Source organism: Pipistrellus hanaki (assembly GCF_964339955.1).
Source record: "Pipistrellus hanaki genome assembly, chromosome: 3".
NCBI lineage: Eukaryota > Metazoa > Chordata > Mammalia > Chiroptera > Vespertilionidae > Pipistrellus > Pipistrellus hanaki.
Genome location: NC_140505.1, coordinates 109,357,951 through 109,371,013, shown reverse-complemented (window position 1 = coordinate 109,371,013; position 13,063 = coordinate 109,357,951). Strand labels below are relative to the sequence as shown.

Here is a 13,063-nt window from a genome sequence, read left to right as displayed (position 1 = left end):
AAGGAGATGTAAGGAAGGTTACATGAAATCCACACGTGGTGGATTAAGGGTGTAGGAGAAAGCAAGGCGGGGAGGGGACCTCTGGGGTTGGATAAAAAAGCAAAATAGAGTAACACATACTTCTTTTACATTGGTGGGTACAGCACATAGGGATGGTATTTGGGGAACAAGATAATGGGGGCTTCTGTGGTCTGTTCTGGTGCTGACAGTTGGGCCCCGAGGGGTCTGGAAAAGAAGATTACTCTGATATTTCAAGTATGTTTACATCTAAAAAGACAGTGGACAGGCTCAGTTGAGGTGAAGATTAGCCTTTGCCAATGGAGTTACAGGCCTAGAAGGTGACTACCCGCCATGACTCACTCTGACTTAGAAACGTTTCTGTTTGACCCTCCTCTGGGGTTACATTCAGTCTCTGAGTTTGCAGGCCCACCATGCAGGCCTCTCCTGAGCTTGGCAGGGTCAGTCTGTGGTCCCTCTTTCATCCACAAATTAGAGGTGGGAAGACAAGAGCCTGGCAAATCCTTGCTTGGTCAGTGCTTGCTGGATGTCTCCCTCCACTCAGTTTTCTGCAGGCCAGCGCTGTCCATAGGACTATGTATGACGATGGAAATGTTCTCTGTCTGTACTCTCAGTGGAGTAGCCACCGGCACCCTGTGGCTAGTGAGCGCTTGAAAGGTGGCCAGTGAGACTGAGGACTGAATCTTTTATTTAATTAAAACTTAAGTAGCCAGATGTGGCTACTGTATTGAATGGTGCAGCCGTCGAATTATTTTAAAATGAACTGAGGCATAAATCTGTCCCACCTCCCTGGGACCTGACTGCTTCTGTTCCCTTTTTTCCAGAGCTGCTACTGAATTTAGTGAGTAGTTCACAGGCTCCTAGTGAGCCACTTGCACTGGGCATGACCCAGAGCAGATGATGGAAGGAGGTCACCATCGCAGGACAAAGCCAGACTCAGGCCCAGGTTCTGGGAGCGGGGATGGGGTATAGGAAGATGCTCCATGTGCCAAATTGATATATAGCTTTTGATGAAATATCAGTACATAATTGCTATTGGAATATGTGGGTTCGGCATGTTATTGATCAGTAGATGCACAGATGTTGATTTTTGTCTCAAAAGAACATAGGTGCCAATTTTTTCTTTTCACATCATGTGCCCAGTGTAACTGTTATTCACAGTGCTAGAGATACGAATCTAGATATTCTATCTGGATATGTTCACATTGACAAAATGTTGAACACCTTCACTTTTAAAGATATTGTATTGGGCAAGAGATAGGTACAAAGATGATTAAGACATGATTCCTACCCAAAAGGAGCTTGCAATCTAGTAAAAGATTATCATCTATTGAGTGTTTATCATGTGCTAAGCATCTTCCACAAGTTTAATTTGATCCTTAGAATAGCTATGTTTAAGAAAGGAGTTATTAGCCTCGTTTTAGACATGAGGTGATTGAGACCAAGGAGGTTAAGTTACCAGTTCAAAGCAGCACAGCCACTTAAAGGGTAAAGTGGTGGTGGGAACCTGAGCCCAAGCTACCATTATATTTCTCCAGGATTATGGTGAGAGTCTCCTGGTGAGACTTCTACCCATGCTGCAAACCCTGCCCTCTCCCCACCCCACTCCTCTGCTCCAAGTCCTGCAATGGCTCCCTTTTTCTCACCCAGAGTCAGAGGCAACAGCTTTACACAGGCCTGCCAGAACCTGAATTATTCCCTCTCTTGCCTCACTGCCCACTCTCCTCTACCTCATTTACTCTGCTCACATAACACTGGCCTCCTCTCAGCGGGGGGCCTGTGTACCATTGGGTCCCTCTTAGACATTACACTTTGTCCAGATGTCTAAGTGACGCCATCATCCATTGCAAGTCTCTAAAAGAGTGTCACCTTCTCAGTGAGACCTACTCTGAGCATGCACTCTCCAGCTTATTACCCTTCCTCATTTTTGACTTTTAGGACCCAATATATACATATTTATAAGTTACTTACTTTTTGTTAACTGTTGCCATTTCCTTGCACGCATGTAAGTTATTTGAGGGTAGGATTCCCTCCCCACCCCTCCCCACCCCCCACTGCATGGTCCAAACACCTACAAGTTGCCTAATACATAGTGGATGTTCAGTAGATATTTATTGATTAAAGATGATTGAAACTGATGTTTGTCCTATTTCAAAGTCAGACTAGCTTACATTTTATATATACTGTACTAGTAAATACATACTCTTTGTTTAGCTCTGGTAAGTTGTCCCGATTGCTTTAAAATGCATGACTGTGTAGAATTAAATGGGAGAACCAGAATAACCCACACAAAATATATGTTGAGCTGACTTTCTTTTGTGTTAAGATAGGTCTTGGCCTGGTACTAAAGAAACTGTTACTGTAGCTTCACAGAAGGCCAATCAGCCATGGTCAGGAATTGTGGATGAGCTCCCACATATGAGCATATTGCCCAGCATTGAATAGTGACTGTGTGTGTGTGTGTGTGTGTGTGTGTGTTGCATGTGCACGTGTGGCTTTGTCCCATTCAGAAGCAGAAATACTGTGCTTATTATTATCAGCCCTGTTGAAGGCAGACATGGTGAAGGAACAGAGTACCTTAGCCGGTATATGTAGTAAGGAAGAATGTGGTTTTAGAATTAGATACAAGTTTTGCCATCCTGCTGTTCAAAATATTTAATAGAAATCATATTTATCTTTTTGGGAAAAAAAAACAACCCACAGGTTATTCTTGGTGAGAATTTGACCTCAAATTGTCCGGAGGTTATCTATGAAATTAAAGAAGAAACACCTGTTTTTTACAAACTCGTTCCACATCCTGAGAAGAATATCTACATCTACCTAACAGCTGGAAAAGAGGTAGGTAAAAAAAACTAGTTACTGCTTCTGACTTATGAATACAGAGTGTTTAATCGATGTCATTATCTAGTAGTGAAGCTTTTACTTTGAACTGTTGAGTTTAACCATCGCTGCAGGCAATGGTTCACAAGCACAGAATTAAAAAACATTACTGTCAGTAACTAAGCAAGAAATATTACCTGTTTAGACAATGTTATTATTGGCTATATTTTTAATGCCAGGTTTTGCAGAGGAGGATGTGCTTGCAAATGGCGCACCATCAGCAAGGTGGCTGAATTTACACATTTATTGTGTGGCTCTGAACGATTAGATGCATTTATGAATATACCCAATGGGATTAGCTTTGGAATTTGGGGTTAATATCAGTTCACAGTCTCATACACATTCATTAACCAGGAAATATGCGGCACTTGCCCTCCCTCTCTTAATGTAGTGGGCTGTTTTTTAGGTTTTCTTCTTGCTTCTGCTTACTGAATTACAAAGGATACCTTTCTACATTTTTTTCGTTTTTACAAAGAGCTTCACCAGGGAAGAGGGAGATAAACTAATTTTTACTGAGTCCCTCCTGACTGTATACCAATTATCATTCTACATATGGTCTCTAGATGAGACACATAGAATTGTGTACACACACTTATAATAAATAATGCTAATGAAAAGTATTAATAATTTAATGGTATAAAAATACCTTTGTTTTGTATATGAAGAAGCTAAGACTTGGAAAGGTTAAATGACCTGCTCAAGGATACATATATAGGTTAGGTCTGTCAGAACTAGGATTTAAATTATGCTCTGATCTTTTAAAGCCCATGATAAATGAGATCAAATCACAAATTTGTGAAAACTGAAAGGCCATTTTGGCACAGTGGTTTTGACCCATGATTATTTGCACATACAAAGGACAAAGAATATAATTGAGACTTACATAATTATATCACGGATATAATTATGATGCTTGTGGCCTACTCCAGTTTTTCATTTTTTCCTCTCAAGCACTCTAAGGACTGTAGCAATGGCATTAATTGATATGTGTTGTTAGAGCCACAGAGTAGCTTTGCGAACACTTGTAGTTCCTGGAATTCCTAAAAGAGGCCTCATTGCTCTTTGCATGTTGAAAAGTTAGTTATGGCTAACTGACCATAACTAACTTGATGGCCACTGGACCTCATATACCTTTGTAAGCCAGTTCTTCACCATATGGGATCTTGACCAGCGTGCTTCCCCATTCCAAAATTTTTTTACTATATCTCTTCCCCAGGGTTCCCATATTTGAAAGATTTTTGTCTCCTCAACAAAGTGCGTATATTAAGTAACGACTCCCATTCTCAGGCCATATTTATCAAGGCCATCTAAAGCTAACAGTCAGGGGACAGACTGTACTGCCACAAAGTTGATAAAATTCCAGCCCAAAGCACTAACACTTGAAGTCTGGCTTAGTCTGTATGTGTTTTTCCATTCAGCTTTTAAAAACATTGCAAATAGCTCAGAAGTCTTCATTACCACCTTCCCTGGAACTCAAGACCATAGGGTGGGGACCACTGCAAGAGCCTCCAGTAGCTGACAGGTGTTCACTTTCTGAGGGTGAACTGCTCTGGTTTCTGGTCATCCCACGGACGTCCTGAGGAGACTTTTCCACTGGCCATCGAAGCTGGTTATTCTTACACTCTTCACTTGGGTTTCCTGCCAGAGATCTTATCCCCAAGGCTCTGGTTGGGCCAAGATAACCCCAACAGAGTCAGACCGAAGGAAACTCCTTTCTTACATTCTTGGGCAAATACTGGTAGTAATGGCCAAACTAACATGCCCTCATACGTCCATAGAATGGTATAATATGTAGCCATTAAAAATAACCACATGGAGATCCATTCATTGCTGTGGAATAGTCACTATTGTGTGTTCAGTTGAAGAAGCAGGTCTAACGTAGTATTTATAGTGTCCTCTTTTTTATATGGAGTTATATGTTTGTTTAAGTACACTGTATGGTAATTCTTATAGAATATTCTAGAGATTCATATTCCACTAAATGCTTTGAGTAAAAATTGTCCTAGCAGCTGCTGTTACTGACTATCCCCCTGCTGGACTATCATGATTTCAGCATATTCAAAAGCTCTGAGCCTTGTGCTGAGGAAACCTATTTTGCTTTTTCAGTGTAAGATTTCACGTGTTTGTTGGACCGTGGACACTTTTCTCACATAATAGCAATAGCCAACATTTATTGAGCACTTAGTATGTGCCAGACAGTGTTTGTAATAGCCCCAGGAAGTCTGCAGCACCAGCACCATTTCACGGATGAGAAAACAAGGTTAGAGAGCTTATGTGACATTTATGAACACCCCCCCCCCCCAGCCCCCCAGAATTACAAAGATATTTGTGAGCTACAAGGAAATACCCACACACTGGTTACCGCTGGCTCGGGCTGGTGGTCCGTCAGTATGTCTGTCGGCAGCACCAAGAACTGTGAAGTGGACGGGCATGGTTATCCTCCACGAAGTCAACTTAGAGTCAAAAGATATTCCTCAGGATCGCCCGTTTTCCTCACAGACCCCCCCAAAACTCTCTGTATCTCTAACCTTTAAAAGAAGTTACTTATACTTCCTAACAAATATAGTTTTCTGTCCTCATGAGTCCCACAGGTTTCTTCACTGCCTTCTGTGCGGCCCTCAGGCCCCTGCCTCCCACCGCTTGCTTCCAGGCTCTGCCTGCCTCCACAGCCTGGGTCTGCCCAGCACTGCGCCCTGTCTCCCTGTCTGTGGCTTTTTCTGACAACTTCAAGAAGCAGCCCTAGGGGCAGGGAATGATTGAAAACTCCCCTGTTTTTACTTTCAACTCCAGGGTGGGGAGGGTGTGAGGTGATGGAGGGGTGGTGGCTTCTCACTTCTTTGTCCAGGAACAACCAGGTGCTGTTCAGGGTCAGAGCCTTTGCTATTTCCAGATGCTCATTTCCAAGTACCGTTGACTCTGTATGAAGCCAGCTGACCTGATTCAGCAGACCAGAAACCTACCTGTGTTTCAGACTCACCTGAGGGGCTTAAGGGTGCAGACTCCTCAGCTGGCCCTAGTCCTCCCCACCGGGAGTCCCCGCAGGCACTTTCACAAGCTCCCAAGGTGATTCTGATAACCTGTCCCCACCCTGGGACTTGAGACCCCTGCCCACTGTCACCGTGGAGGCATTCAGAGTGTGAGCCCATAAACGTCCGTGGCCCTTCATCAGGTAAGGCGTGCGGTTTTTCTGGTGTTGTTTGTCATTCTGTCTGAACCGCTGTCATCTTTCTTTTTAGGTGAGGAGAGTTCGAGTTGCGAACTGCCATAAGCATAAATCCTGTTCGGAGTGCCTAGCAGCGGCAGACCCTCATTGCGGCTGGTGCCATTCGCTACAGAGGTACCTCTGAACGCTTTCTCACCAGCTCACATCTTAGAAAAGTGTCACGCACAGAACACTTGTTGCCCCACTTTAACAATTCATCCCAGCGACCTGGGGACACTGACCTCTGTGCGATTAAAATATCAGCGTGTGATCTGAATTCATTCCCAGAGATGCTCCCAGCCAAGTCAGTGCTTCTCAGTCGTTTGACCCCGACCACTCAGGGTCGCCCACGCTGGGGGTGGGAGGGGCAGGCATGTGACATAAGGGAGGATGGGCTCGAGCTGTCAGTCTGCTTTCACTTTCTGCAGAGTTCTCCTAGACTCCCGAGACAGGCGGAAGGTTCTCCCTCCGGGAAGGTAGAAGAATAGGGCTGTTTGAAATTTTTCAAATGAATCCTCATAATGTCATGTATTCAGTTGGTGCAGCGGAAGCTTCATTACTGATGCCGTTGTCTCTGAGTGCGCCATACAGCTGTGGGCCTGATGTACAACCTCAGGCTCCCGGCAGAATCTGCCCAGCCTGCTCTTGAATTACGACGCTCGCGACCCATCTAGGCTCAGGGGCAAGTTGGAGCCGCTTCCTCACCATGGCAGCTCCTAGCATCACTGGGACCCGCCTGGTTGGATTGCTGTTGCCACGGCAACCCAGTACTCGCTCTCTATAGAAGCAAGGGGGGGAGAGCCTGAGCTGCAGCTCAGGCAGGGGAAGAAAAAAACACAAACCATAACAGTGTCTGTCAGTTTGGCGCTTTCAGTTTTCAAAGGTAAAAAAGGATAAGAAAGAGGAGAACAGGTGCAGAGAAGCTGGAGGCTGAATAAGGGGAGGTTTGAGGAAAGAAAAGAGGACTAGGAAGAGAATTTGGGAGCCTCTAGGGGATGAAGCCAAGAGCAGTAAAGGGAGAGGGGGGGAAACACAATGTAAGCAAGAGGTCCAGAAAACAAACCGAAAATATAAGGGTGGAATTAATTAAGAGTTCACGGAGGACATCCAAAGCTGAGATGCAGCAAGATGCATAATTGCCTGTGCCTTCCCCTGCGCCTCCTTCCCGGGCTGTTTCCCTAGAATCGCTGGCAGACAAAGAAGCAGGGCCAGGAGAATTCTCATGAATAATTGTAACCGGGTAGGAACGTTTTCTTCTTGTCGCCTGCCCAAGAGTAGAGTTTAAGGAATTAGCTGATCATGAGCAGCGTTTCATCATCGCACACCCACTAAGCAGTCTTGCTGTAATCTTTCTGATCCGTTCCACTTATGTAGGTTCCCTGTCTGTATCTGTAGAGCTGCATGCAGGAGTTAATTCAGTGCCTGTGGCGATGGTGGTGGTGGTAGTGGTGAGGGTGATAAAATAGCCACACAGAGCTAGTGGCTACTGTATTGGCAAACACAGGACATGGGAGACGTCCGGGCTGGTGACATGAATTTGGGAGTTAGTCGTGTTTAGATGGGCATAAGGAAGCCTTCTGACCATGTTGGAGAGGGAGTGTAAATTGAGGGGAGAAGTAGTTGGAGAGCTAAGCAGAGATGTGGAGCAGTTCTTAGGGGTCGGGGAGCTGAAGAGGAAACCGGACAGGGGAAGGAACAGCCAGAAGGGAAGAGAAAAACTAAAAAAGGTGGTCTGGGAAGCCAGAGGGAGGAGGGAGCATCTGCTGTGCCAGATCGTGCTGCGAGGTCAGGCAAGAGAAGGGAGCTGCTCCGCCGGACTTAGCAGGCGTTGACTGTGACTGTGACCACGACAGTTGGGGAGGTGGTGCTCAAGCTGCCGGAGAAGATACAGGAGGCAGGGCAGAGACAGCTCGCTAGAGGAGCTTTGGTGGGAAAGGTAGCAGAAAAGGGAGCTGATGCTGGGGGAGAAAGTGGAGTCCAGACAGTTTTGTTGTTTATGGGAGGCATGAAACCACAGTGCATTTTGGGGCTGTTGGGAAAGGTTCAGTAGAGAGGAAGAAACTGATGATGCAGAAGAGAGACGAGAGCTGTGGAGTGTGTCTTTCAGCAGATGAGGGAAAACATGATCTGTCTAGTATACCAGTGGGGAGGCCAGCCTCACACAGGAGCGTGGGACAGTCCTTCTTGGTCATGGGAGGGAAGGTGGGATATGGGTCCGGGACCAGGTGGGTGATGTAAGGACACACCATGACTTTTCATATTGCTTACGTAATTTTCAGTGACTTAAGACAAGTGAGAGTGAGGAAAGGTGGGGGAGGAAGCCCTGGGGTTTGAAGGGAAAAGAGAGAGAAGGTGTGAATTAGAGTGGGAGAGAGAGGAGATGGGAAATAGAGAATCACTACCAGGAAGCTTTAGGGCCCACTTTCGTCAGCCACATTTGGGTCTGTTGGTGTAGTCATAGAGGAGGTGAGACTTAGACCAAGCCAGAATTGGGACTTTGACAGCAAGTACTTAAAGAGGGGGCAGAGGGGCCTGGACACTGAGGGTACACACAAGGGAGGGACCATGATAGTGATATGGATATTGATACTTATAATAGTGGACTTGGAGCCTTACACTGTAAGTGAACTCTAAGGAGGGGGGTGAGGGATGTGAGAAGATGGATCTGTGCCCTGGGGTTTGCAATTGGGGGGAAGACTTATTGAAGCTGGAAACTGGGAAAAGGGTAGTGGTTGGACTATGACAGCTTGAAATTAAGGTTATGGAGGGGGGTGGAGTTACTAACAGTGACAAGATCTAGGGTATGATTATGCAGCTAAAGTAGGATGGAGGACAAGATTATTGGCAGAGCGGTCAAGGAACTGAGGTGTCAGCGTGTTAGGTGGATAGATTATCTGTGTGAAAATTGCAATCACCAAGAACGACTGTGGGAGCAGTGCTGGAGAGTGAGGAGCCAGATATTCAAGAAAAGGAAGGCATAGGCCTGTTGGTGGGGGTAGTTTGAAGATGGTTACCACAGCAAGGAATTTGGGGGGATGTGGACTGATGGCAGCACTTCAAAGATGAGGTGGGGCTGTGGCAGGCTTAGAAAGAAGGGAAGAAGAATTGTCCGGAAGTGGAGGTCAGATGCAAGCAGGACACCTACCATGGGGGAGAGGAAGCAGCCAGCCCTGAGCAGGCACATGGAAGCTGTGTCCTCAGGCAGAGCCAGGTTTCCGAAAGAGCAGGTGAAAGGAAGAACCGGAGAAGAGGTTGGGGACACGGGCTTCTATAGAAGCCTGCTCACTGCTGCCCCTGCTTCTGCTCTTACTCCCCCACCTCTGCCTTTTAAACTCTAAACCAGACCATGCCATTTCCCAGCTTAATATTCTCCACTGGCTTCTGTCTTAGAGTTCAGCCTGAATCCCTTATCCCCAAGGGCCTACGTTCAAGGCTTTCCATAGTCTGGCCCTGCACTATTTCTCAGACTCTAAGGCCACTCTCTCCTCCATCTTCCCTAGCCACACCGGCTTCTTTTTTGACTCAGGAACATGCCAAGCTTGTTCCTGCCTCAGGGACTTTGCACTTGCTATTTCCTCCGACTAGGATACTCTTCCCCAGATCTTTGCACAGTTGGCTCTTTCTTGATTATCACATCCCAGCTCACACATCTCCATGGGATCATCCAGCCTGAAGTAGCCTCCCCTCACTCAGTGGCATCGCTGCTTTATTTCCTTCACGGCCCACCACTATCAGAAATGTTCTTATTTCTCTGCCTCTTCCTTTATTAAAATGTAAATTGCATAGGGACCTGGTCTAATTCGTCATCATATTCCCCAGAATCTAGAACAGTGCCTGGCACATAGTAGGTCTATATTAAATGAGTGGAGTAGAATGATTGGGAAACTCTATCAATGGCAGAAGGCTTGTGCATTAAGTATTATATAGCACTCTGGATTTGTGGGCTGACGGACCTTTCCACCCATGACAGATTACTTGGTTTCACACTGGCTTGGTTCGGGCCTGAGATTTAATAAAACTAAGCCTCAGATTTCTGACTCACATGAAGCTCCAGTACCATTCAAAATTAGGAATTCTGAAGGGGGATGTTTTCTTATAACTATAGAGCATCCCACTGTGTTTATTTTAAATGCCGCAGATTTATTTATAAAAATAACTCATTTTCTCTGTTGAGAAGGTTGAGATTTCTTGCCTGTGTGTCTAGAGAATGGATTTCTTTGGGGGGCGGGGCAAGAAAATGATCTTAACTTCCTTTGGCTGGGGTGTTAATAATAGGCATCCCTTATAAGCAGATAAAAAGCAACTAGATAAACAATGAGCTCTAAAAAGTCTGGTGTTTTATTGTTGGAACTTCACATCCAACCTGTGATGAGTTTGCCTGTGTGGGTGGGAAGTGAATTTTTGCAGGCTGAATATCTTGGGTTGGGAAGAAGTTTCTCAGTTTCTCCCATATTGCAAAGCACATGTGTTCAGGTATGGATTCCACAAAACTGGCAATCCTGAACCAATGAACGGATGAGGTTCCAAAAGTTCACGAGTATGTTTGGCACTCAGAACGCAATTTCCCATAGAAACAATGTCATCAGTCAAGGGCTGATTCCCAAGTCAGCCCACACAACTCAATTTATTTAATTTCAACAAATGTTTATTGAATATCTACCAAGAACCCAATGTGGGAAGTCAGATAATTAGCTGATATTGAAGAAAATCAGTTGCCACTCTTGGGCTTAAGGAATTCACACATTAATTAGGAGACAGACGTGTCAGTGCTCAAGGTTCATTCACTCAGTTGTACATCCAATCAGCAGGTATTTTTTGAGCACCTGCAATGTGCTAGCCCTGTGCTAGCTAGGTGCTTGGGATGCAGTCTTTCATGCCTACATGGAGCTTGAAACCTAGTGAAGGATGTAGACAAGTGTAGTAGTCAGGGTTCTGCTCCAATAATACTGAGTAACAAACTCTTAGTGATTTACAAGGACAAACATTTGTAGGATTGTTTGTTTTGTTTTGCTCCTGGGTTAGCTTCAGCAGGGGTAGGAGTTAGGGGCCTCAAGCTGCAGGTCAAAGTTTGATTCAGGTCTGCTTCACATATCGCTCATCTTACACATGCTCTTCTCAAGGCAGAGAGATAAAGCACAGAGGCCAAGTTAAACTTTAAAGTCCAAGCAGCACATTCAAAGCCTCTGCTCACACCATGTTTGCAAGCAAGTCATATAGCCAAGCCCAACATCAGTGGAGTAGGTGGTTATCTTCTGCCCATGCCAAGGGGAGACAAGGCAAAGGGACATGACAGAGGCTATGGAGGTGTCATTTCAGTGCAGGAGAGATGGAAGACTTGGGAACAGTAATCCAGTCTGCCTTAATCAGGAGCTACCACCAACTTACTAGTGAGAAAACAGAAAACAATAAGAGTTAGCACAGAGGAAGCAACGGGTTACCTGGGAAACCATTTAAGGCAAACTTAAAAGGATGGGGAAGGCTTCCTGAAGGAAGGGATGTCTAAGCTGGACCTAAAGTGCGAGCAGATATCAGCCAAGTAAAGAGGGGGGAGGGGCGGGCAGAGCTGGGTCAGGGACCAGGCTGTGCCAAGCCCAGGAGCTATAGGGGACCCTGGTGCTCAGTATGGAGGGAATGTAGTCCAGCAGAGAAGTGCTGGGAAATGAGGGTGGCATGCTAGGCAGTGCCAGGTGAGGCTGGGTCTCACAAGCCGTGTTAAATTTGGATTTTGTTGGAAGGACTTTGGGGAGCCATTGCCGGGCTAGAAGAGAGACTAGATGAGATGTGTGTTTTAGAACAAGCAAAATAGACCAGAGGGGACACTGCTGGAAGCTGCAGATCACGTAAAAGGTGGTGGTAAGCCAGCAAGAGACTCAGGGCTGAATTAGAGAGAAGACAGTGGCAATAGGAAGGAGTGGGTGGATTTCAGAGCTAGGTGAAAGATAGTCTTGACAGGATTTAGCAATTAATTGGATTCCCCCTTGAGTCTGACACTCTAAAAATAGGGCCATAAAATGAAAAATAAAATATCCAGGTGGCCACTGCTTTTCTGGAAGATGCATTCTTTCTCTTTTGATATAAGTCCTCACAAAGAAAATAAAGAAATGATACCCAAACATACTAGTACACTGGATTCCTACTGTGACTCAGGCACTGGACAAGGCACTCAGGTTGGAGCCCAAACAATGGGCACCTAAGTCAGATGGGGAAGGACTTCTAACAGAGCCAGGGCTGAGTGTCAGAGGGTGCAGTGGGTGGGTTATCTTTTCCAAGCAAAGCAGGACTTGGGTGGTGAGATTATAGGAGGAGTGCAGGTGTCTGGCTTGGGTGCCCAGGACAGAGTTGTCATTGTGGAGCAGGATGGAGGAGGGGGAGCCTTTGGGATGCACAGCAGTGCAGGGGTGACTCTCCCACAGGCACCGGGCGTGGTACAGCAGGGGAGGAAGAATTCGGGTCCTGAGCTCAGCTTGCTTGGGATTGAATCAGGATTTCAATGGGACCTGTGAGTTTCTTTGTTCTGCCAAATCGCCTCTTCTATACAGCAGGGTTCTAATCTTGTAGGGTTGCTGAGAGGATTAATCAGATGATGTGCATGAAATCCTAGGCACAGTGCCTGTTCACAGTAAGCACTCAAATAACGTTAGCTGTAAGATGGTGGGACCCCAGAGGGGGGAGCCATCACTTGTAACCAAATTTAATGAGGCTTCCAAGAGGACATGGCATTAAAATTCAGCCTTCCAGCCTGAGTAGACTTTCCCCAGGGAAGAGGGTGTGGAGGCACTTCATGCAGAGGATCCAGCCCAAGCAGAAGTCTCTAAGGGAGTGGCCGGTGCATTGTATCACTGCAGCTTTGGCTCAAAAGGCTGGGTGTGGCCAGGATGTGAAGGGCTCTGAGCTTGGACTTTGGTTGCTGCTGGGATCTTACTAAAGGGATTTAGCAGAGGGCTGACATCATATTTATGTTTT

At 45.9% G+C, this 13,063-nt stretch overlaps 1 protein-coding gene across 6 annotated transcripts in view; it reads left to right on the top strand.

Annotated features, from left to right (window-relative positions):
* The window catches only part of PLXNC1 (plexin C1), a 160,296-nt gene that overhangs the window by 41,316 nt on the left and 105,917 nt on the right, over positions 1-13,063 (top strand). For all 6 annotated transcript variants that reach the window (XR_014794738.1, XM_084880319.1, XM_084880320.1 and 3 more), the window contains exons 3-4: positions 2,722-2,856; positions 6,135-6,235. Coding sequence is in view for 5 of the 6 variants with exons in the window: in XM_084880319.1 (XP_084736445.1) it covers positions 2,722-2,856; positions 6,135-6,235 (236 nt within the window). In the remaining variant the exon portion in view is untranslated. The remainder of the gene's footprint in view (positions 1-2,721; positions 2,857-6,134; positions 6,236-13,063) is intronic.